The sequence below is a fragment of the Atractosteus spatula genome, chromosome 1, assembly GCF_055471065.1.
Source record: "Atractosteus spatula isolate fAtrSpa1 chromosome 1, fAtrSpa1.hap1, whole genome shotgun sequence".
In the NCBI taxonomy this organism is placed as follows: domain Eukaryota; kingdom Metazoa; phylum Chordata; class Actinopteri; order Semionotiformes; family Lepisosteidae; genus Atractosteus; species Atractosteus spatula.
The window spans coordinates 17,525,151-17,548,957 of NC_142706.1; the positions used below are offsets into that span (position 1 = coordinate 17,525,151).

General features: G+C 37.4%; 1 protein-coding gene across 1 annotated transcript; it reads left to right on the top strand.

Moving 5' to 3' along the window:
* The first annotated feature begins 3,043 nt into the window (after window positions 1–3,043).
* Window positions 3,044–22,255, top strand: LOC148840698 (eukaryotic translation initiation factor 4E-1A). The gene is made up of 7 exons (XM_088923325.1): window positions 3,044–3,122; window positions 5,935–6,038; window positions 8,648–8,743; window positions 12,600–12,663; window positions 17,524–17,637; window positions 18,675–18,814; window positions 20,531–22,255. Exons 1-7 carry the CDS (start codon window positions 3,105–3,107, stop codon window positions 20,643–20,645), a joined length of 651 nt encoding a protein of 216 aa, XP_088779451.1. The 5' UTR covers window positions 3,044–3,104; the 3' UTR covers window positions 20,646–22,255.
* Window positions 22,256–23,807: the final 1,552 nt, after the last annotated feature.

The following is a 23,807-nucleotide window of genomic DNA, read 5'->3' on the forward strand; positions in this document are numbered from 1 at the left end:
CAACTTCATCAATATTTTGGCTTTCTTACTTTGCTTTTTAACTCCATATAATAAAAACTGATACATTTTTTTCCTGCAGACTAATGATACATACTCCATGCACTATTGAGCTATCATTTGTGGTTAGGGAAAGTTTTGAAGATCAAACTAAGAAAGTGTTGTTATAAACATGCCACGTGGGAATTTGTTCATAGGCATAGACACAGTTTAGATGTAGTCAAAACCCTTGGTTAGCACTGTCTGGGGCCTGTTGCTGTTACAATTGCAGTAGAGTGGATAAGATACACTTAGTTTAATGTCATCACAGTGTATTTGTAGTATCAGTATCAGTCTAGGTCTCTACTCTCTCTTTCATGAAATTGGTATTTCTAATGGCAAGGATAAGTTTGTAAACTTTAGCAAATAATTATGTTGTTCAAACCTTTGTCATCATCTTAATACACTGTTATTTAACATATTGTCAATTCTTTGATTACAACTTTTGTATTTGATTTGTTCATTTAATTGTTTGTTTCATCCTGGCTAATTGATCCCATATCCTTATCTAGCCACTTCTTGAAGCCCAGAGAGTCAGAATCTGTTAAATGGCCTGATAGTTCTATTCCAGCCCCTTGATTCTTTTCACATATAAGTGCCTCTAGTTTCACTCCAATATGCATCTAATTTCTAGTCACAACTAGTTTCCTTTTGTTTCTAGGAGAGAGTGCATTGGCAGAAACAGTTCTGAAACAGGAAGCTGTTTTTTTACGCAGTGGAATATGTGTGTATGCCACAAATCACCCAGCAATGCTACTGAAGCAGATCCCCTAGAATCTTTTCAGGACTGGAAGGATAAACTTGCAGCATCCCAAGGTTTGAAATGAGCTCAGTGGCCTCCTCTCTCTTTATAACCATTGGTCTTTCGTTTTTGTAAATCTTGGCTATTATTTCAGAGTTAAGTATTGACAGAGAACATAAATAGTTAAGAAAGGTTACAGGTTAGAGGAGGCCAAAAGTTCAGCTAAGTAACCTGAAGATCTCATCGTATGAAGTCATTAGCTTTGACAACACAGCTGTGTAGCTTGTTCCACATTTTTACAACATCATGTTTAAAAAGGTGCCACCTGACCTCAGTTCTAAATGTACTTTTCCACTGAGTCCACTTTTGTCCGGTGGTTTATTTCTCTGTTGGTTATGATAAAGTCCAGCAACTCGGATCCCAGTGACTGCTCACAAGGGATAAACGGGAAGAGTTCTCTAACCCACACACCTTTTAACATAACACAGGCACCTCTGACCAGAACCAGAGGTTCATGGGAGGAGAGGGGCATCTCTTACAGACAGCATCACATGCCTGCAAGTGCCCAAGGGAGCCAGGAGAGTCTCGGCCAGCTAAAAACACCACACCCTCAGCAATGCTCAATCAGTCATGTGCTGCTGCTTGGGGAATCTCAGTCACAGGTGGCTCATAAGGTAAGATAACTTGCTCTCCATGAGACACACAGGTGGGGAGAGAGAAGCGTGGGGTCAGAGCACAGGGTCAGCCATTTATACAGCACCCCTGGAGCAGTTGGGGTTAAGGGTCTTGCTCAGGGGCCAAATGGGGTAGGATTCCTCTGCCAGCCACAGGATTTGAAGCAGTAACCTGTCAGCCACAGGTGCAGATCCTTAGCCACAGTGCCACCACTCCGTCCTTAACCGTAGAGCTTAACCTTCAATGCTTGAGCCACTTAAGAGGCTCCATTACCTTTTCTGAACCTATATTGGCTGTCCTGCAGAATCCTATCTCCATAGCCTGTAATACTGTACCATGATTCTCAAGTCTAGTTCTAAATATCATCTCCTTAACTTTATATGCAATATTAGTCCTTTGTAGTGTCTTTGTCAATGACAAGTTGAATGTTAGGAAAATTCACTTAGCTATCTATTATGTTCCTATATTCTTTTATAGGAATATATCTGGGTATGACAACATTCTTTCTTTTTTTTTTAAAGAAGGTTCATGTTAAATTTAAGTTGCCAACACAAACTGTTCTTGTGCTTGGTGGAGTTATGTTTCATTTGGCAATTGACTTGTTTTACTAAAATTTGTTTTATATATTTAAAAAAAAGTTTATTCTTTCACCCACTTTCTTATCTCTTCTTCCAATTCAGGGTCACAGGGAAGCTGGAGCCAGATGGACACCAGTTCATCACAGGACACACAGACACAAGCACATGTACCAGGGCCAGTTTTTTTTCCGGAAGCCAGTTAACTTACCAGTATGTTTTTTGTACTGTTGGAGGAAACCAGAGCACCCAGAGGAAACCCACATGAACACGGGGAGAACATCTGAGTGGGTGCTGCACATTGGTGGTGGTGGAGAGGAATCCCCATTATCTGTAAAGTGCTTTGAATAGGATGTCCAGAGAAGTGTTATATAAGTTTAAGGAATCTTAATTATTTTTAACATATTTTATAACACCTCAGGCAAGGAACTGAAATCAGGGTCCCAATGCTACAAGGCAGAAATGGTAACCACTGAGCCACCGTGCTGCCCAAAGTTTATACAGAATCAATAGCAACTGTCACTAGAATTCATACCTGGCCAGTGGATTGTTATGTTTGGATAGTAGCAATTAACAAGCCCTGGTGTTCATTATTTGCTAGAAATATCACATGGCAAAGATCTGGTGGTACTATCACTTTAGCTGACTGATAAGTATGTCCAGGTTTGGTCTCTGAAAAAGAAGCAATTCTAGCAATAACAATAGTGCATCAATGGTATGTGCATTGTGGTAAATTATAAATGTCCCAAGAATGACATGTATATGTTTAAACCCTGCGTGTTTGTTTTATTTTTTTTTTACTATTTTGATGTGCATCTCGTGTTGCTATGTCTCACTTTGAAACTTATGATAAAAGAACGATTTTTAAAACGTCAAGCAGAGGACAGTGTACTAGAAAAAACTTTATCCTTTTCGCCCAAGTTCCAGCGAAACTACAGACCCCAAAACCCCCCTCGCCCGGTTGACAGAGGAGCATGCGCAACAGCGATTGGCAACTCGGTTGCGTCACGTTGGACGGCTGAAGCCAATCGGCTTTTATGTTCCCACCAGAAGCCTCTGAATCAGATTGATATAAGATGGCGACCGCGGAACCGGTGAGTGAGTGTATTGCTCTGAAACATTTGTTTTAGTTGACCGGGTTCTCAGGGCGTTAGTTCACATTTTACTATTGGTTCGGTGAGAGGGTTTCGCACGGGTTTAGTAGCGGGGTCGTTGGCGAGCCTGTGGGTCGGTTTTCGATGAGATAATGCCGCGAGTATCGGCGGGCAATGTGTGTATGTATTTACGTGCATGTAGGGTGAGCTTGAGCCATGAGCACTCAGCGGTTGTAGGAGGAGACAGCGGCAGCAACATGAGATGCGTGTGAGTCACAGCAGATCAGGGATCACCCGTGGAGTGTAATCGGGGCCTGCTCGTCCACAGGCATCGCACGTCGCCTGTCAAGTGCATCGCATTTCCTCAAAACACGGAAAAAAGAAAACACGGGACGCGTAATATGTCCCTGGCGCTGTACAGCTGACAGTTTGAAAACTGGAAATAACCCTACACACACACGCACACACCATACTCTTGGGCTGCGATTCCCTTCGATGACTAGTGCAGGGCATCTTGAACTTTCACTCGGCTCTGACGGTACTTGAGAGAAGCTTTTGGCTTAGAGACTAACTCCCCGTGTTTGCTGAACCGCCCGATGTTGACGTTTGACGTTGACAGTTTTATTTGCCTCATTACCGTAACCTTGGAGCTTCTGCTCTTGGGTGTCAAACGCCTTTCCATTCATCTCGTTGTGCGCTCTTTAACTCGTCTGATTTAGATACCTTCGTGTCGAGGTAATTGCAGGCAAATTGGGTATTGAACGCTCGAGGGATTAAGGTGGTTAGTTGTATGCGAAAAGGTGTTTTTGCCCCCCCCCGCCGTTACTAGTAAAAACTAGTAAAACAGTTAACTGATCATAAGACCTGTAGCTCATTTGTTTTGCCCGAAAGAGTGCATAACAGATGTTTTGATTTAAAGAGTGACTGTTGGGTCCGTTGTAATTCACCAGTTTTCCAGCCAAAGCAAACAGGTTCGCCTGGCTTGTTGGATCCCCTCTGGTGCTTTTGAAACTGCAGATGCTGCAACTCGCCAGCGTGTTATTGTTTTGCGTTCAGATGCGTAGAAAGCCCTTAGCCCCGGGCTCCTGTAGCTGGAATGTGAATGGATGATACATTTTCCATGTGTGTTCTCCTCCAACTGTACATTACGGAGGATGCTCATGTCGTATTTTGTCCAAGAAACAAAACCCTGGCGTTCCTTGAGCAGTGACGTTAGGTGTGCCAAAGGAATTTTGTAACCCTTGGAATGAATAAGGATTTAACTCCCGTTTCTTATTGGTCTGAACCATTCACTTTTTAAAACTTTTTGTAGACTTAAGCCACACGTTTAAGGTATTCAACAGCTATTTTTGGTACAGTATGAGCGCCTCCTGGATGTGAAGTCAATGACGGACCCTATAGGTTCCCCGTGCAAGGGGTAGCTTATGAAGTCACCTTTTTTATATGTTTAGACTTGGATTAATTAGCTTGGCACTGAAAATAATAAGAAAGAGCTTAAGGCCACTGTGTCATTGTCTAGGCGCTAAGTTAGGTAGATTCTCTTACTTTGATTTTTAACTTCTTGCCACCATATGAAAATGGAACAGTAACATGGAACTTTTTTTCTTGGCTTCTACACAGTCGTGAAGCTGGAATGGAAAAAAAAAATACTCCCACACACTATTGAGCAATTATTTTCAGTCAGGAACAATTTGTAAAAGCCAACAACATAAAAAAGCATTATTAAGCAAGCAAAAATAAAATACATAAGACAATTTAAGTACTCTTATTAGTATGCAGTGTCACTGGCCAAAGCTCTACATTGTCAGCTTACTCCTACCAGTTTGTGTGAGTTCCACTATGTTCTTGTGATATGATAGCAGAAATTGTAGTAATGCTTCTGTACATTCTGTTTCATGGTCCTAGTGTTTTTATAGATAGGCATGGGCAATAATGTGCCACCTTTAGCAAATAATATTAGAAATTGCCCTTGTTAGAAGACTGTAAATGTAATATAATGTTAATTAGTGTACAGTTTTTTTTACATGTTTTATTTTATTATTAAGTGTTAAAAATTAGTATATGCTGGTTTAGTATTTATAGCCTTTTTGGATAGAAAGAAAATCATTTTTTTCCTCCCAGTCATTGGCATTACAGTTTCAGAGTTATATTTGCTGCAATTGTGTTTTTTCATGTCTTTGGGAAAGTTTGAAGCTTAGTCACCAGTTAGGCCTAGTAAGCTCGTTGCACATAGTGTTATCATATTAGCTAAAGCTCAATCAAGACTCTATTTTAAGTATGACACAAAATTCTTTGCTGGGAAAAAAAAGTGTTGTTCAGTACTTCCCAGTTGCTATAGTGCTCTTATCAATTTTATTACAATCTTGTTACAGTTTAACTAAGCCTATAGAGTTAATGTTGATGCTGCTATGCAGTTATATTGTATGAATCAAAGAAATGTGATTTGTTTTTTTTTTATTTTACCTTCTAAGATGTTTTGGTTGGGATTCATTTTTTTTCTGTGAGAAATGTTGCTCTTTTCCATTACCATGTCATTACCAGGATTTACTCCAGATATCTTGATGAGTTTTTATTTCAGCAATTGAATATATTTGTCTTACACTACTGTCAGCGCTTGCAATGCAGTATTAAGCAAGTCTGATTACCGGTTTTCAACGCCTTTATCTAAATTAAAAAAAAAAGAGAATTTTGTGATCATCTTATGTTTGGAGTGAATCTCTTTTTGCCGCTGTGTTTTCCTGTGACCTTTTTTTGGATTTAATAAAAAGTGTATTTTTCTTCAAAATAATTGTGATGGTAAAACTTTTTCTAGGAATCCACTTCAAATCCCCCAAATTCTGAAGAAGAAAAAACTGAAGCCACTGGCCAGGAGGTTGTGAGTCCCGAACACTACATTAAGCATCCACTACAGAACAGGTGAAATGTCCCTCCTTCTGCTGATTTTTCAGAAACCTTGTTGCCTTTAACCTGGTATTGGGCACTGTTGGTCCTGGAGAGCCACAGTTGTGCAGGTTTTGTACCTTTAAATCACCATCAGCTTAATAACAACAATGTTTGCATTGTTCAGTCTGTTGTAAATTCAATTCAGTTTGGTAACCAAGAGCTCAGGTAAAATGAAAACCACTGGTATCGTCATTACAGTTTTTTAGGAACAAGGTTATCAACAACTGGTTAAACCTGATGCAGCTTTAGCAAAGCCTATTTTTCCCCTTTATATGTGTTTTAAGATTCGAGCAATGGATAAATCTCTATTGTTAGGTCAATTTTTTTGGTAACAATTACTATGCACTTATTCCGTTATTTACACACCCAGTTTGGGATTGCCACTGGAATATTTTCAAATCTCAGATCACAGCTACAAACCCTGCAGCCACACATACAGGGGTGAATGAGGAAGTGTAAACTGGCTCCTCCTCCCTTTACCTAGGCTCATTCATCTTTTAGTACCTCACAGGGATCACAGCCAGAGCACTGATAATCTGTCTTTCATATATTTGAACACAAAATAGTTTGTACGGATTATATAATTGAGCAAAAAATGTTTTAAAGATTAACGGGAAGAGAATTCATTACAGTTCTTATGTCTTACAGACATGTTTAATCTCTTATCCTTTTAAATTACCTGGAATCATATTAATAAAAAGCGCAGATATATAGTGCGGAGAAAAGGAAGGTTCCTTAACTAGTAAGTTCTGTATTCTCATCATTTGTAGAACTAAAATGGAATTAGATCTTCTTAAATGCTTTAGTAAAATGTTTTTTTGTATTGTGGATATAAAACTAATACATAAGACATTTAATTATTTCATTAAAATATTCCCATGGCAAATGTCCATGGGAATTGATCCGATCCAGCCACGATACTCTCATGACAATGTTTGAGATTCTGGATGGGTTCTTTTCGAGGAAGTTTTGCCTCACAAATCGTTTCTCATTGTGGCCAAAACATGCAGAGAACATTCTTCTAGTAGTCATGCGGACCCTTTGTGTACTGTTAGGTGAACTTGAGACTTTATTTTGGCACTGTATAATATCTACACACTTGATGAAAAATAAGCGCTGCCTTTCAACTGAAGAACCCGATTCCAGCCGCCAGGCATTGTAGTGGGAGTGTCATAGTTTGGGGTTCCTTTACTTCCAGAACACCTGGACGGCTTGTTGTCTTTGAAGAAACCATGTATTCGGTGTTGCATCTGCAAATTTGGGAGGAGAATGTGGGCTCATCCAATCATCGACTAGAGCTGAGCTGACAGTGGGTCATGCCGCAAGGCAGTGATCCTCAATGTGCAAATAGATTTACAACAGAACGACTGAAGAATAAGAAATTTCACATTTTGGACTATCCACATCAAAGTTGGGTCTTAACTCCCATTTAAGTTTTCTGGTTCATGGTTCAAGTTAAGCTGTTCATGTCAAATGTTACTGACTTGAACTTGAAGTTCAAGTTCAAGTAAAGTTCTATTAGGACAAATGGACCAAAATTCATAAAAGCAAGAGTTATGGGATGTCATAACTGCTGAAGAAGATGCCAGCAGTTACAAAGTTACAAGGATATTTACTGGAAGGGCCATTTTGTTAATTAAAAAATCCAAATATAACTCATGTCTTGCCATTCATTTAGAAACATGCTCTCAGGAAACTTCTGTGAGGAGTAGGTATAATGGATGGATGTTTGCCCATTATCCCTTCAGGCACTTAGGGGCAGCAACATCTTGTTGCTGTTACCGTAACATTTGGTTTCTATGGGACAGGGTTGTTAGCCTTGTGCCCAACCTCCACCATGGAGGACCTGGCACCCGACGTGGGACACGAACCCACTACCCTGAGATTATGAGTCTCATGCTCTACCAACAGAGCTAGGGTAGGTATAATGTCTGAGCAAAAACATTTCTAGCATACATTTAAAGAAATCAATGGGGGCTGCCTACCTGTCTTGTCTAATTGAGCTGGTGACGTAATCTGAATAACATAACCACAACAGAAATTGACACCTTTTTATAAGATGTTTTGAAGTCAGTACTAGAGTTTAGTGACACAGTATCCCAGAGCTAATCTGGTTTCTGTCATATTAATTGAACTAAGAATACATTGCACCATTCTAGGAAAATTGTCCCCTATAGCCTGGCATAACTGGGTGAACTCAGAAGTACAGTGCTGACCCCCATGGGATGAATTGTGATCATCCCCGTGTCCATTAATTGGGATCTGTCTTATGCTGAATCACAGAGCATTGTAGTTGTCTCTTGTTATCCTTACCATGAGATGTAAGTTTACTGAAAGCATACACTGCCAAAAACACTGAATGTCAAAGCAGTATCAAAGCTTAACACATTAGAAGGGATGAATGGCTCCCTTGGTTTCCTTTCCAACTTTTCTTTTAACTTGGTATTCGTTATAAAGGTCTTGATTAACAACTATTAACAATGTTTATGTATATGTATGTGTTAGATGTACAATTACCTCCTCTAACTACCTTTAATGAGGTTTGTCTATGCTCTACTTATAGTTTCTTTTTTTGTTTGCAGATGGGCCCTTTGGTTCTTTAAAAATGACAAAAGCAAAACTTGGCAGGCAAATCTTCGACTTATTTCCAAATTTGATACAGTTGAAGATTTCTGGGCGTAAGTTCTTTATAGTGCAATTGTTATGGTGTCTCATTAATAATGTCTTTCATCATATGTATTATCTGTGGTTTAGATATCTGTGATGTCATATCTTCAGGTAAAAATCAGAGGCGTTACAGAGTCCTGTGGTTTATAAAGCAATGTAAAAGAAAATAGTTTTGTCAAACTATGCAAGTTAGTGTTTTGTTTTGCCACAAGCATGCAGTTTTCCCACTTATGTGCTGTTAAAGTAGTGATGACAACACAACCAACCGTCTCATGAATATAAACATTTTTCATCCATTCTTAATCATCTTAGCTGCATTGACAGTACAGTTTGGTAACTGCATGTTGATTATATTTGTATTCTCATTATTTTTTATTGTATTATTTCATATACTTTCCTTTAACAGTCCTTTTACAACTTAAAAACTATTAGGGAGTCCTGAAATCTCATATTTCTGAAAGATAGTGGATTTGTGTGGTGCTAAGACTGACTGAGATTTTTTGCCCTCTTATAATTATCTAAATTAGCTTGCCCAAAATGGTATATTTGTAATAGTGGAAAGAATCTTCATGTAAATTAGAGTAAACATATCTAGTGTTTTTATTTTAGTTCTTCATCAGTATAGTTGTCTGTTTTTGGTTTTCTCTTCCTGCGTTCTCTGTATGTTTAGCCAGGAGGCTTCTTTAAATACATTTTTGTTTCCCCAAATACTGTGTTTGAGTAAACAAACACAGATGGGTGGCAAGTTCATCCTCTTTGACACACTTTTACAATATGTCTTACTAAATCTCAAAGCTTGGTACTATTCTGCACTACTGCTATTACAAAACTGGCCTCTCACTAATCAGTTATCTTACATCACTCCGCTCTCTGAAACGTGTGAAGTATCATTTGAAAGTGAAAGTCAACAGGAAGATTAAAAGTATAGATAAATGGAAAAATCTGAGTTGCAAGAAGCATTTGTTTAGATCTGTGGAAGAATTAGTGTTCTAGTTCTGACTACAGGTATACTTCAAGCACCGCTTGACTTGCAAACTTGACAATTGGAGGGAGTGTTAAAGTGTTCAGAGTGTATGTACCAGGGCTCAAGGATGTTTAAAGCTTTAGTGTTGAAACAGTTTTGTTTATAGTTTCAGTATTTGTAACTCCTAGAATGATAAACTTCTAAACAAAACTAAAGGATGTCACATTATTCCCGATGCATTCAGTCTTGGTTGGTTTTGTGGGAAGGGTCTCTGAGTCACAGCTGACAATGTGGAAGATATTTTTTGCTTCATAGGTTGATTTAAACCCTCATATTCAAAAAGAAATGCTACACTAAAGGCTCTGTTTTTTATATGATCATTTTTTCTAGGCAACTGTTTTCTACCAGGGATTTAACTGAGAACAGTGTTTTGATCAAAGCTGTCAAGCAGTGTATTCTCTTTGCTAGCTCATTGTTGTGACAGAGCCTCCTCTGAATTGCTCTCTCCCATTTCATTTTAATTAGACCTAGTTCAAGTTAAACATTAACTCGCGGTCTACCTTGTATAAAGAAAAAGCAGGTCCACCTCTTGGCTATTTTTCTCATTATGTTTCCAGTTGTGTAATTAGTACACAAAGCTGTTTGTGTACATTCACAGAGGGCATGGAATGGTTTCACAGGATTTTTAAAAATTGTCTGTAGTTTAGCGCTTCATTAACAAGGTGTCAGTTTGATCTTCAAAGTCAACATTGTAATTAGTAATTGCTAAACAGTAGACACGTTTCCTTAGTTCAGTTTCTGAATATAGCAGAGCACAAATTAATAACTATAGATGGATATGACCAATTTAACACGTCCATGGTAATAAATGTTCTTAAATTTTACTCCTACAGGAAATTCACGTCTGTGGAATATATTTTTATGATATACACTGTTAAACATTCTTGATTTGATATTTGCAATAATATAAAAAAACTCAGTTTGTTTTTATTTAGCATAAAGTGAATAGCTGTTACTTTCTGTTGTGTAGTGTGCTTTATAATACTGGTGTTGATTAGCCTACCACTTTAGCTTCATCTAGACTGCAAGGTTGTTTTTGATGAAAAATCTGTACTGCCTTAAGAATTTTTCAAGCTGTTTAACATTCATTTCCATTGATGACTCTTCAAGAGCTTTGTAAAAATATCCAAAACCCCTTTTTTAATATTTAGTGCATTTATCTATCTATCCTACATGAAGGTATGACATCACAGATGTCTAGTGGACTTATGTTATCTGTCTGCTTTTTCAATTTTCACGAACTCCAACATTAGTTTTAAAAGCGTTACGAGACCGCAACACAGTTTTTAAGAGGCAGGAAATCGCACCTTGCAATCATGTTTTTATAATTCCCTTTTCTTTTGAAGATAAAGCTGTGAAGGCTTACGAAAAGGAAAAAAAAAATCCCTGCTCCTGCAGAGCTACAGGATCTTCAAATTGTTGTTTCATGCAAGCTGTTAGCTTTTTAAGTCGGCGAATTATTGACAGCTTTTTGTCAGCCTTCCCAGTTAAGTTTTCATGAAATAAGAAATTAAAAACCTGGAGTATGGCACTCCTTACATAATAGTACATGTTAAAAATGCCTTGAGGAAAAAACATTTGGATGGACTTCAAAAAATAGAATTGCTTCTGTATTGGGTTCTGATTATTTTGATCTCTCATGTTGCAATATAACTAAAGCTTTCAGCTTGGTTTAGTCTGGGGAAAAGTAATAGGTAACCGTTATAATACAGGCAGCATGGTGAACATGGTAAATCAGCTTCTGCCTTGACTGTGTGGGTTTCTTCTCCATGTTCTTGTAAATATTTGCATGGCACTCCATTTTCTTACCATCTCTCAAAGCCTTGCCTGCTAGGTTTGATTGGCTATTTTAAATTCACTTTCTCTTTAAATCTGTGATGGACTGACATCCTGTCCAGAGGGAGAGTAGTCATGTGTCCTCAGTCCTGCCTTGGCCTGGCAAAAAAAATGAATGAGTGGTAAATTATAATGGTCTACATTTTCTGGGATATGGCTTTTTAAGCCCTATTCATACGTTTCAGGTCGTCAGGCATGAATCCAGTGACGATACCAGTATTGAACCTAAGCTCAGCCAGATTTAGAGTGCTGAGCTTGCTTTAAGAAATTTGCTGTGTGCTGCATTTTCAGAGTAGTTCAAATTAATTTGAGGATTTTGTTAAGATTTTAGGACATATGCCATGCATTGACCTATAAGACTTCACAACATCTTTTTTCATAATGTGCTTGCTATATCTGACAAGTTAATGCAGCCTTCTACAGCTGGGTAAGAAGAGACATCATAGGTGTAGTTTAATTTTTTGTTTTAGGTGCTGTTTTCCCATTTTTTTCAGGAAAACAAAATAGATGTATAAACTAAAACCATTTCTAAACTGCATGTTTTTTTAATCTTTTGAATTTTTAGTATTTAAGGAGTTCTGACACACTGTCCACAGTTAACCACATACTCTTATAATATTTTAATTAAAAAAAAATGTTTTAGTAGGTTATCCCATTCCACTTGCAGCATAAGCCTTTCATTTTCTCTTTATGGCTTTCATTGTCAGTAAGTTCTACCTTATCATTAATTCTAACTTATCATTAATACAGTAGCTTTTCCTAGGCACGCTGCTGGCTTCGCCATACTGCACTGTTTTACATTATATTGGGAGAATAACACTATGCAGACTGGTGAACAGTGAAGAAGTTATTTTGCATGTCTTAAAAAAACACAGTAACTTGAATTAGTTACACAAGGCCAAATCGCTTTAATTCTTCCAAGTGGTCCTATTGGATGTGCCTTTGAATAATATTTAAAAAAAGGTTGGAACTTGTATAATAACAGTTGTTTTTCTGTATCTTTATAGCCTTTATAATCACATTCAACTGTCAAGCAATTTGATGTCTGGCTGTGACTATTCACTTTTCAAGGTAGGAACTTTGAGATGCTTTCGATGAACTGGTGGTGGTACCAGACTGGATTTTGGTTTAATTTCTTTGTATGCCTCCCTGCTTATGCTTGTATGTTTATATTGCAACATGTGTATGCACATATACAGTATGCACATTTATATACAGTGGTGTGAAAAAGTAAGTGCACCTCATGAAAAGGTGTTCTTTTTTTTACATTTTTTGGACAAAAGGATATTTTATCATCATTTGAACAATACTGATAGATAAATGTGATCTAATTTTAAAAACATTGAAAAATCACATTTTGCACTCATTTGTGCTATTTAAATAAACAGAAATGCAATTTCCTTGTGCGGAAAAAATTAGTACACCCCTATCTTTATCATTGCATCAGATGCCTAAAATTAGAATCGGGTGCTCCAAAACAGGTGGAAATGATTAGAACATCATTAGAGAGTAACTTGGAGGGCACTGCCTTATGTAAACATCAGAAACCTGTGGTCTGGTTTGGTCTTAGCAATTGAGGTGTGTGGCTACCTCATGCCAAGATCAAAAGAAAGATTGTTGATGAATATGAGTCTGGGGTTTTAAAGCTATTTCCAAGCAGTTAGTAGTCAATCACTCTACTGTCCAAAAGATCATCTACAAATGGAGAAAATTTCAAACCACTGGCAGTCTATCTGGGCCAGGTCATCCCACCAAATTCAGCCCAAGAGCTGACTGAAAGATGCTACAGGAAGTCTCCAAGAACCCCAGGACAACAACAAGGGATTTACAGGCAAGTCTTGCCTCAGTCAATGTCAAAGTGCATGAGTCAACCATTTGAAAGACACTGCACAACTTTGCCCTACATGCGAGGTCAGGAAGGAAGAAGCCTTTGCTCTCATAAAAGAATATAGATGCACGACTGAAATTTGCCAGACAACACCTACAGTGGTGTGAAAAAGTGTTTGCCCCCTTCCTGATTTCTTATTTTTTTGCATGTTTGTCACACTGAAATGTTTCAGATCATCAAACAAATTTTGAAATATTAGACAAAGATAACACAAGTAAACACAAAATGCAGTTTTTAAATGAAGGTTTTTATTATTAAGGGAAAAACAAAATCCAAACCTACATGGCCCTGTGTGAAAAAGTGATTGCCTCCCCTGTTAAAACATAATTCAACTGTGGTTTATCACATCTTTGGAAAGCGAGTGGAGTTCAATTTCTCTAGCCACACCCAGGCCTGATTACTGCCACACCTCTTCTCAATCAAGAAATCACTTAAATAGGACCTGCCTGACAAAGTGAAGTGGACCAAAAGATCCTCAAAAGCTAGACATCATGCTGCGATCCAAACAAATTCAGGAACAAATGAGAAACAGAGTAATTGAGATTTATCAGTCTGGAAAAGGTTATAAAGCCATTTCTAGAGCTTTGGGACTCCAGCGAACCACAGTGAGAGGCATTATCCACAAATGGCGAAAACATGGAATAGTGGTGAACCTTCCCAGGAGTGGCCGGCCGACCAAAATTACCCCAAGAGTGCAGCGACGACTCAGAGGTCAGATAAAAACCCCACAACAACATCCAAAGAACTGCAGGCTTCACTTGCCTCAGTTAAGGTCAGGTCAACACAGCATTTCAGAAAAGGAACATCATACCAACAGTAAAATATGGTGGTGGTAGTGTGATGGTCTGGGGCTGTTTTGCTGCTTCAGGACCTGGAAGACTTGCTGTGGTAAATGGAACCATGAATTCTGCTGTCTACCAAAAAATCCTGAAGGAGAATGTCCGGCCATTTGTTCGTGACCTCAAGTTGAAGCGCACTTGGGTTCTGCAGCAGGACAATGATCCAAAACACACCAGCAAGTCCACCTCTGAATGGCTTAAGAAAAACAAAATGAAGACTTTGGAGTGGCCTAGTCAAAGTCCTGACCTGAATCCGATTGAGATGTTGTGGCATGACTTTAAAAAACCCTCCAATGTGGCTGAATTACAACAATTCTGCAAAGATGAGTGGGCCAAAATTCCTCCACAGCGCTGTAAAAGACTCATTGTCAGTTATCGCAAACGCTTGATTGCAGTTGTTGCTGCTAAGGGTGGCCCAACCAGTTATTAGGTTTAGGGGGCAATCACTTTTTCACACAGGGCCATGTAGGTTTGGATTTTTTTTTCCCTTAATAATAAAAACCTTCATTTAAAAACTGCATTTTGTGTTTACTTGTGTTATCTTTGTCTAATATTTCAATTTGTTTGATGATCTGAAACATTTCAGTGTGACAAACATGCAAAAAAATAAGAAATCAGGAAGGGGGCAAACACTTTTTCACACCACTGTAAGTGAAGATCGGGACTTTTGGAACAATGTGCTCTGGACGGATGAGACAAAAGTAGAGTTATTTTTTTACAAAGCCAGACGTCATGTTTGGCAAAAACTGCCTTTGACCAAAAGAACCTCATACCAGCTGTAGAGCATGGTGGAGGAAACATTATGGTTTGGGGCTGCTTTTCTGCCTCAGGGCCTGGCCAGCTTGCCATCATAGAGTCAACCATGAATTCCACATTGTACCAGAGAGTACTTGAAGAGAATGAGGCCATATGTCAAAAAGCTGAAGCTGAACCATAAGTGGACCTTGCAACAAAACAATGACCCAAAACACTCAAGCAAATCCACAAAAGAATGGCTCAAAAAGAAGAAATGGAGGGTTATGGAATGGCCAAGTCAAAGCCCAGATCTTAACCCCCACATAAATTCTGTGGGGGGACTTGAAGCGGGCAGTACATGCAAGAATTCTGCAAGGAGGAGTGGACAAAGATTTCTCCGAGTCGATGTAGGAGACCGATAGACAATTACAAGAAGTGATTTCTGTCAAAGGGGGCAACACCAGCTATTGAAGCTAGGGGGTGTACAAAGAATAATTTTCATTGTTACTTGTTAACAATGTTAACTTACAAGTTACAAGTAACTTGTTACTTGTTAACACCTTTATCTATCAGTATCGTTGAATTGAAGATCAAATATCCATACATGCAAATATGTTGAAAAACAAACACCTTTTCATGGGGTGTACTTACTTTTTCACAGCCCTGTATTTTTTTGGAAGGGGTTCAAAAGATATAGTTAAACTTGCATTCTTATATTTAATATAAATAAACATATTTAATGCAGTAAATCAAGACATAAGTTTGTACTACACTATATTAACAAATATTACGTATAGAAAAACTTTCCATATGCTGTCATTCCCTGACACTGTGCTTCAGTGGTTTTATTGAAGAGTAAAACAGTGAGAGCCTACTATCACCAGTTATTTCAGCGCCCAGTTAAGGTTTCCATTTTACATGCAGATTATAATGACAGCCCACTCACAGAATTGGCATACTTCCCACTGGGTACAATATAGGGCTTACCTTTCTCTAAATCTGAATTACAGCCCCTGCTTTGAAGGGTCTTCCCACACAATTTCAATGTTCTATTCATGAGCATAAACTGGATTTTGGCCCTTGTCCTTTGATGCCCTGCTTGTTCAAACATTATCAGACTGATCTTCCACATTATGCTGAAATATCTGTTCTGGTTGTTATTTAAGGGTTTTAACAGGTGTCTTGTACATCTGTTCACTGTAGATATTTTTAGTTTGTTCTTCCAGCAGATAAAGGTTTCTCCCATCATTGTATGTAATTGGCCTTTTTATTTACTTTCTTTTTTTATCTTTCAGCTTTGTATCATAATTTGTCAATTTCCAAAGTTCATGTCACATTTTAAAGTAATTTATTTGCCTCCAATGTCAAGTATGTGACCGACAATTACTTATTTAGCTTTGGTGGGGTGTTATAATGGTTTGTAAATCATTTTGATGCCCTAAAACTCAGCTTCCTCCAGCCACATTGTGTGGTCCCAATTTGACTTGGAAATCAATTGTCGCTGTTTGCGAATGCACTTTTCTATTCATATAGAAATCTATAGAGGTAAACCATGGAAACATTATATCTGATGATGCCAGAGTTTTTTTAAGATAAACGATTGTTTCCCTTGGGTGTGAGTTAGATTCCCAAACCACTCTGTCTGCTAATTTGGATAAAACTAGTTTATGTCCTCTCTTTGGTGGGGTAGTAGCCATCACATACTTTAACCTCTTGACTGTGGACATTTTACTGTAATAACTAATAGGATTTTTTCCAGCTTCCACTAGAGTGGATCGTGGATAATCTTATGATTTCACTGATTTCTCTAATGATGACAATGTAGAGTGTTCTTTGTTCAGCCTTCTCTAATGGCCAGTGGCAATAAAATTGACATACCAAAACCTCTATTTTTTTTAACTTTCAGGCTTTGTGATGCAACCAGATGAATAAAAAATATTGAAGAATTTACAGAATTTATTTTCAATGTATTTGCAGTGTATTAATAAATTTGAACATGAAAGTATTTACAAATGTGTTGGAACGCATATATGCTATTGTTGGTTTCAGTAATCTTTCATTCTAGTCTTTTAATTAATGTTGAAAAATATCAATTTACATCTGCATTTTCTTTACTAAAATATTCTGATACAGTACATGGAATGTACTCATTTTGAGTGTACTTTTGTCCATGCATTTAGGTTTTGGAATGCAATTTTTTTTTGTTGCAGTATAAAACACATCAGAGATGTTTTTTCCACGAAGCCATGGCATTTAATCTAGACATTTAAATTGCATTTTGGTTAGTAATAGATATCTGTAAAATTGTTTCTACAAATATATTTTCCTTATTAAGTTTCTTTGCTGAAATGAAAGTAGTATAATTATTAGTACATTGGGTTTATAAATTTATTATTGCAACAGTTTGCTGCTGTATTTCTGTCACAAAGCCTTCAGTAATGGTTTTGACTTAATCTGGTGGTTGTGTAGGATGGCATTGAGCCCATGTGGGAAGATGAAAGGAACAAGCGAGGAGGACGATGGTTGATTACTCTGTCTAAACAGCAGAGAAGATCTGACTTGGATCGGTTTTGGTTAGAAACCGTGAGTATCAAACCTGATTTTGACTGTGATACAACAGTGTGTACCCTGTTATGGATGGCGTCCTGTCCAGGGTATATCCTGCAACAGGCCAAAGAGATATTGGTAGGTTAATTGGCTTCTGGGAACATTGGCCCTGGTGTGAGAGTGTGTGTGTTTGTGTCTTTGTGTGCTCTGCGATGGATTGGCGTCTTTTCCAGGGTTTATCTCGCCTTGCACCTGTTGCTTGCTAGGGTAGGCTCTGCCTCCTCCACAACCCTGTGTTGGATCAAAGTAAAAAAAATGGATAGGATGGATAATACTAGGTTGGTTTTTTAAGCTTGTCATTGGTGCTGCTGCTTTTTTCTTTTTCACTTTTCAAAAATTGAAGTCAAGCTGACCTGGAGGGTTTTTCTCTTTTGTTGGCTTTAGATCATTAAAGTAATTCTAATACATTTGTAATGTCATTTGATATTTTAGTATGTGTCTACTCAATTAACTATCGCAAGTGGTTTGGGAGTCCTGTGCTGCACAGGGAAAATGAGGACCTGTGGAGATGATCCCCTGAAATGTCTGTGTCAGAATCATTCGACTTTTGACACTCGGCAAGCTTCACTGTGCCATGTTCATGAGAATAAGCCAGTTTCTGTGTCAAAGTATATGTGCAGGCACCAAGTAAGAGTTGTGAATTGCGGTATCCACCTTAACTCGTAAATAATAATTTACCATTTACTCTGACAATTTTAAATCATTTTATTTCGGCACATTTGCCACATTACCTGTAACCGCAATTTTAAAATTAACTTTGTAACCGCAAAGTTAAAAAATTATTTAATTCAGCCGAGTTGATAAAAACTAATGTTTCACATTCTATTACTGACAAATAAAATACCCATTGCTGCAATGTATTTTTACTTACATTCTGTATAAAACTTTAGTAAACATTTGGGCTCAGTAATTTTCTTACCAGCATACAAATATTCTCATATCCAGACCTTTTCATTTTGTATTTGTTTTGCAGGGAAATACTTTTAATTTAGATCTTTATTGTTACATTTCAGCTCCTCTGCCTCATAGGTGAAGCTTTTGATGACTACAGTGATGATGTTTGTGGTGCAGTAGTTAATATCAGAACAAAAGGCGATAAAATAGCGATATGGACAACTGACTACGAAAACAAGGATGCTGTTACACATATAGGGTAAGTCTAGGAAACTTCACACTTGTATCTGCAGCTAACCAAATTAGGTATTAAAAAACGTTTCTGAATTAAAGTTTGTAAAATAATCCTACCTAATATAGCAAGATTCTGAAATATTTTACTGAGTTTTAAGATTAAACTGGTTAAACACATATTTTGCACTTTTCAGATCTGCTAAATCTCAGATTTAAAGGTGTTATATTGTTAGATGTCTTTAAAAGTTGCCAAATACAAGACAATGAGTAAAAATGCCAAGTTTGATTATAGTTATTTTTGCATGCAGACTTCTCAATAAATGTTGGGATATTAATTAGTCTTCAAACTAGTATGTCTGAAAATGACAGATACACTGCTATCACTGTTTACACTGCCCTTTCTGTTGACTCTCCCTTACATATTGTATGTATGACTGGGGCTGAATTTGGGATTAGGATTAGATGCCCCTTAAAACATAGAATTCAGTCAACTCTGCTAATAGACAAGGTTAATGCCCTTTTGGAGTTATCCTTCTTTTTCTGGGTCAGACAACATTGCTTTGTTGAAATTCAGACAACATTGAAGTTAAAGTCCAACCTTCTTATCTTAATATAGCTAATTAAAATGCAGCAGTAACTGTAAATAAACTCAGTGTAATTTTAACATACTAATTATAACCCTAATCCATTTATCTGAATCCTTGTCTGAAGAATGTTTTCAAACATTGTTTGCTTCAAAACTGCTATGAAAAAGAAACACTTGTATGACAATATTCAAAATAGAGCAAAAGTTTGGTATCAAAATATGCTACATTTTATCTGTAAATTTCATCGTTCTATGTAGAAAGTCTAACAATCCCTTAAGTCTGAAGGCCATCGGATTTCTAACATTGAATTTGGTTCAAAAGTGCTCTAAAGAAGACAGTTTTCCTCTACAGCAATCCAAATCTAGCCCAAATATAAATAAAAGTTTTATATTAATTCGTGCTTTCAATTCAAGCACACGTCTAAAGTACTTTTATCTGGTGGCCTGTCTATGACATGGTACATGATAGGCCTGAGTGTGAAATAATATTGCAGACGTTTATACTGGTGTACTTCTGGAAATAGAAAGCTTGAAAATGCAAAACGGAGTACAAATAGTCATCCATTTTGACAGTATTTTGAAATACTGTTTCTCTCCTTTATATTCTGTTAAGTCGTAAAAATGTTCTGTTTTTTAAAACATTTGACTGAGAATGCTTGTTGAAAATTGATATAGGACACTGATGTGTCATGCTTGTGACATTCTTTGCATTTTTTTGTAAATGCTGAAGGGAACATCTAAAATTTTTTACCCACTGCTAAAAAAGTGAATAATGGGGCAGATCACATCTCTCCCAAGGCATAGTGCCTGACTTTGTTGTTACCTCCTCTTGAGCTGTCAAGCCTCTGACTGTATAATGAGGCATTTTCAATATAAAAGCTTTAGCCCCAAAAGAATTTAGGTGGTCAGATGGAGTGCATCTTTTATGAAGGGCTTTACTGAAGAAGTTCTTGCTCTTAGGTCTGAAAATAATTCTCTCCTGTGGGAGTAGGTTTAGCTTGTGCATATTTTTCCATTAGGAGCTGCTCATTTACCATTTGTTTTTTGCTTTTGTACGTTAATAGCAGTTAGAAGTAGAGAATCGAACGCATGTACCTGATCACTTCATAATCAGATGTTCTTATATTTTGTGATTTTTTTTTCTTTTTCTTACAGGCGAGTTTACAAGGAGAGATTAGGAGTCCCACCAAAAGTGATCATCGGATACCAGTCCCATGCAGACACTGCCACCAAAAGCGGATCCACCACCAAGAACAAGTTTGTCGTTTAAGAAGCCTTCAAAGCATTTTTCCTGCTTTTTTTTTCTGAGAAGACTGCGTCAAGCAATCGAGATCCAGGTTTAAACCAAAGCTTCTTCTGAGCAGAATGGACTGCATTCTATGATTTCAATAAATACATTCATTCAGATGCTCCATAAGCTCTTCCATAATTGACACTTTCTTCTCCTCTCATCTTTATCCACTAATAAAAAAGCAACGAGATAACGGATTTCAAAAGTCCCATGGCTGCGTGGTAAAAAGTTTGTCAAATTGTGCATTAACTTCACATGGAAAAAAAACTCTTGGTGTTAACCATATTGAATAGAAGAACATTGTTCTTTTTTTAAGTCTTGTGTGTTGATTAAGCTACCCATTGAAGAGAAGAAGTTGCTTGTTGAAGCAGTTCTAATTGCTTTGTGCTTTTGTACAGCAATGTGCTGTTGCTGTAATCCCTAGTAATGTTACCATTTAGGTTTAATTTATTTTTTTTCCCCCCAAGAGCTGTAGCTTCATTTGATTTGTAGCTAAAAAACCTTTGTTTTTTTTTAGGGGGCTGGGGCTTAAAACTTGGTGGAATCATACTATTGTGACATTTGCTTTCACTATAAATTTCTTGGAAGTATTAACATAATTAAAATTTTTGTTTTTTGCAGTTCAGTAGAAAGTGTTTTTTATGTTTTGTTTTTCTTAAAGAAAATGTGGACTTTTGTATGTATCCTGTAATTTTACATTCCTTGCTAGAAAATAGTAAGATATATCAAAAGCCTCAATTGTTTTGTTATGCTGTATTTTATGACATATTCATTAGAATATATTTTGCTTTGATTTATGCCTCACATAGAACACAGCCCCTTTCATATTAAGACAGTGTAAAGAAAAATCTGTAAATAAATGTGTACAGTGAATTGTCTTTATTTAGGGAGTGCAGCTCTTCTTTCTCAAAAGCCAATTGGCATGAGTAAATTGTGGGAGTTTCAGGAAATTCAATATCAGAAACTGTTATCAGAGCTGCGTAAATGACTTTGGATTTAAGGCTTCTTGGAGAACAGAGAGGTGTGTATAGACTTGACTCCGTTATTTCAAAGTAAAAAAAAACAGCTGTTTGAATTTGTAATGCTTGTGGCTACAGACTTGTTCAACCTGCTTACATGGGAACATGTTTTCAAATTTAATCAAAATCATGTAATCGGTCATGTAATTTCACTAGTTTTATGGTGTAATAAAATTAAGGACGAGTCTGGGCTCTGAGAAAATATGACCTAGCACAAAGAAAAAAATGAGCAGCATAAAAGATGGTTGCTTGGCATCCTGCAGAATCCCTAACATTTGAAAGTTACTTGTACAGTAGAGCCTTAGAGATGCAACACATGAACTAAGCAGAAAACCCTCCTCTAAATTGGATGTTACAAGCATGTGGCAGTGATGAAACAGAAAAGCTAGAACAGCTTACATTTGCATACTTCATTAAGATTACTAAGGTCTGTGCAATTATTGTAAAAATACTTTACACTAGTTTTAAACAAAGTCCTATCCATTTGTTTTACTTTTTGTGTGCGATGGACATTTAAAACTATTGAGGGTGTTCTCTTTTTTTTCTAATAGAGAATTAAACATTAAAATCTCATCTGAGGAGTCCAGATTGGTTTCATTATGTCGAAAGAGGAAGGGAAATACACTGGGAAGGGCAAGATCAGTGTAAACTTCCATTTTATACCCAAGCTGACGTTAAAGCTAAATGATTTGACAAGGTGAGCAGACTGTAAAAACATAAAGGGATTCATCTCAGAAGTTTTCTTCTGCATAATAGGAAAGCTTTCAACCCAGAATGAGGATTGTATCATATCTCAGTTGTAATGACTTGTGAAAAACAGCTATAACATTTTATGGAGCTGTAAACAATTCAGACTTATGAGCACTGTGTTTATAATCTTAGTTCTGCTGTATGCTGGACCAAGGAGTGCTGGAGGCAAATGTGTAAGTCTCACTATGTTTGGGGATGCTCTTTTTAAAATGGCAAGGCTTAGCGCTATGTAGGGTAAATTCAAACCTGTGTAGGATGTATTTAAGACCATTGATTATTCACACTCAACAAACTCAGTGTTCTCCCTTGAACTCTAGCTAATATCAAATTCTTAGGTATAGTCAATGTTTGGTGGTTACCAAAAGGTTAATTAGGCTGTAGATCTCCAAATGTTGTTTGACATTGATTCTGCTATTAAGGGGCATTAAAATCTAAAGCTAGCTTTATAAATGACAACATACCTCTGCTCAGTTTTTATTTTCTGAAAGATGAAATTGCTTTCTGTCATATTTTAATCTTAAACTGGCAGGCTTTTACCTTGAAGTGCATTTTGAAGCCTGCCCTTGATAGAAGCTTTTTTTAGATAGTGTCACTATACCATGTAAATTCCACCCAAAACCAGTTACAGAGCTTTAACAAAAATGCAAAAATATAAGATGCAGAATTGCTGAAATAAAAATACACCCAAATTAAATAATGCAAATTATGATAAGTTGAGCAAATACATGTATGAATAGTAGGATCTGTGGGTGCATTTTCAATATGTCTAGAAAAGTGTTGCTGTAGATCTAATGCTGCTGCATATCTGCTTAAAGTAACAGGTTTAAATATTTAAAGCTTTAGGTCTTGTGAGTGTGCAACCAGGAAGAAATGAGATGGTGAAATGTGCTATTTGTGACAAAATGGTGATTGTAGAAATTAACTGATGGGTTTAGTTACTATAAAATTGTTTGGCCTGATAGTAGTTTTGTTATCCAACTTCCCTCCCGCTTCATGATGTAATGTGGTTTCATTAAGCACAAATCATGAAGTATGGATGATTATTATACATTTTTACAAAATGCTGAATTATCTTGGCCAACAGCTAATTTAGTACTGTACTGTATATATTGTATTAGCCAGCAGCCATATCGCCCTGCCGCTCTCAACTGGCTACCCACTGAAGCTAAGCAGGGTTAAGCCTGGTCAGTACCTGGATGGGAGACCTCCTGGGGAAGAGGTGTTAGTGGGACCAGTGGGGGGCGCCCACCCTGCGGTCTGTGTGGGTCCTAATGCCCCAGTATAGTGGCGGGAACACTTTACTGCAGTGGGTGCCGTCTTTCGGATGAGACGTTAAACCGAGATCCTGACTCTCACTGGTCATTAAAGACCC

Coding starts and splice junctions, on each gene's coding strand:
- LOC148840698 (XM_088923325.1), top strand. Junction 6,039..8,647: donor AAGCATCCACTACAGAACAG/GTGAAATGTCCC, acceptor TTTTGTTTGCAG/ATGGGCCCTTTGGTTCTTTA. Junction 18,815..20,530: donor GATGCTGTTACACATATAGG/GTAAGTCTAGGA, acceptor TTTTTCTTACAG/GCGAGTTTACAAGGAGAGAT.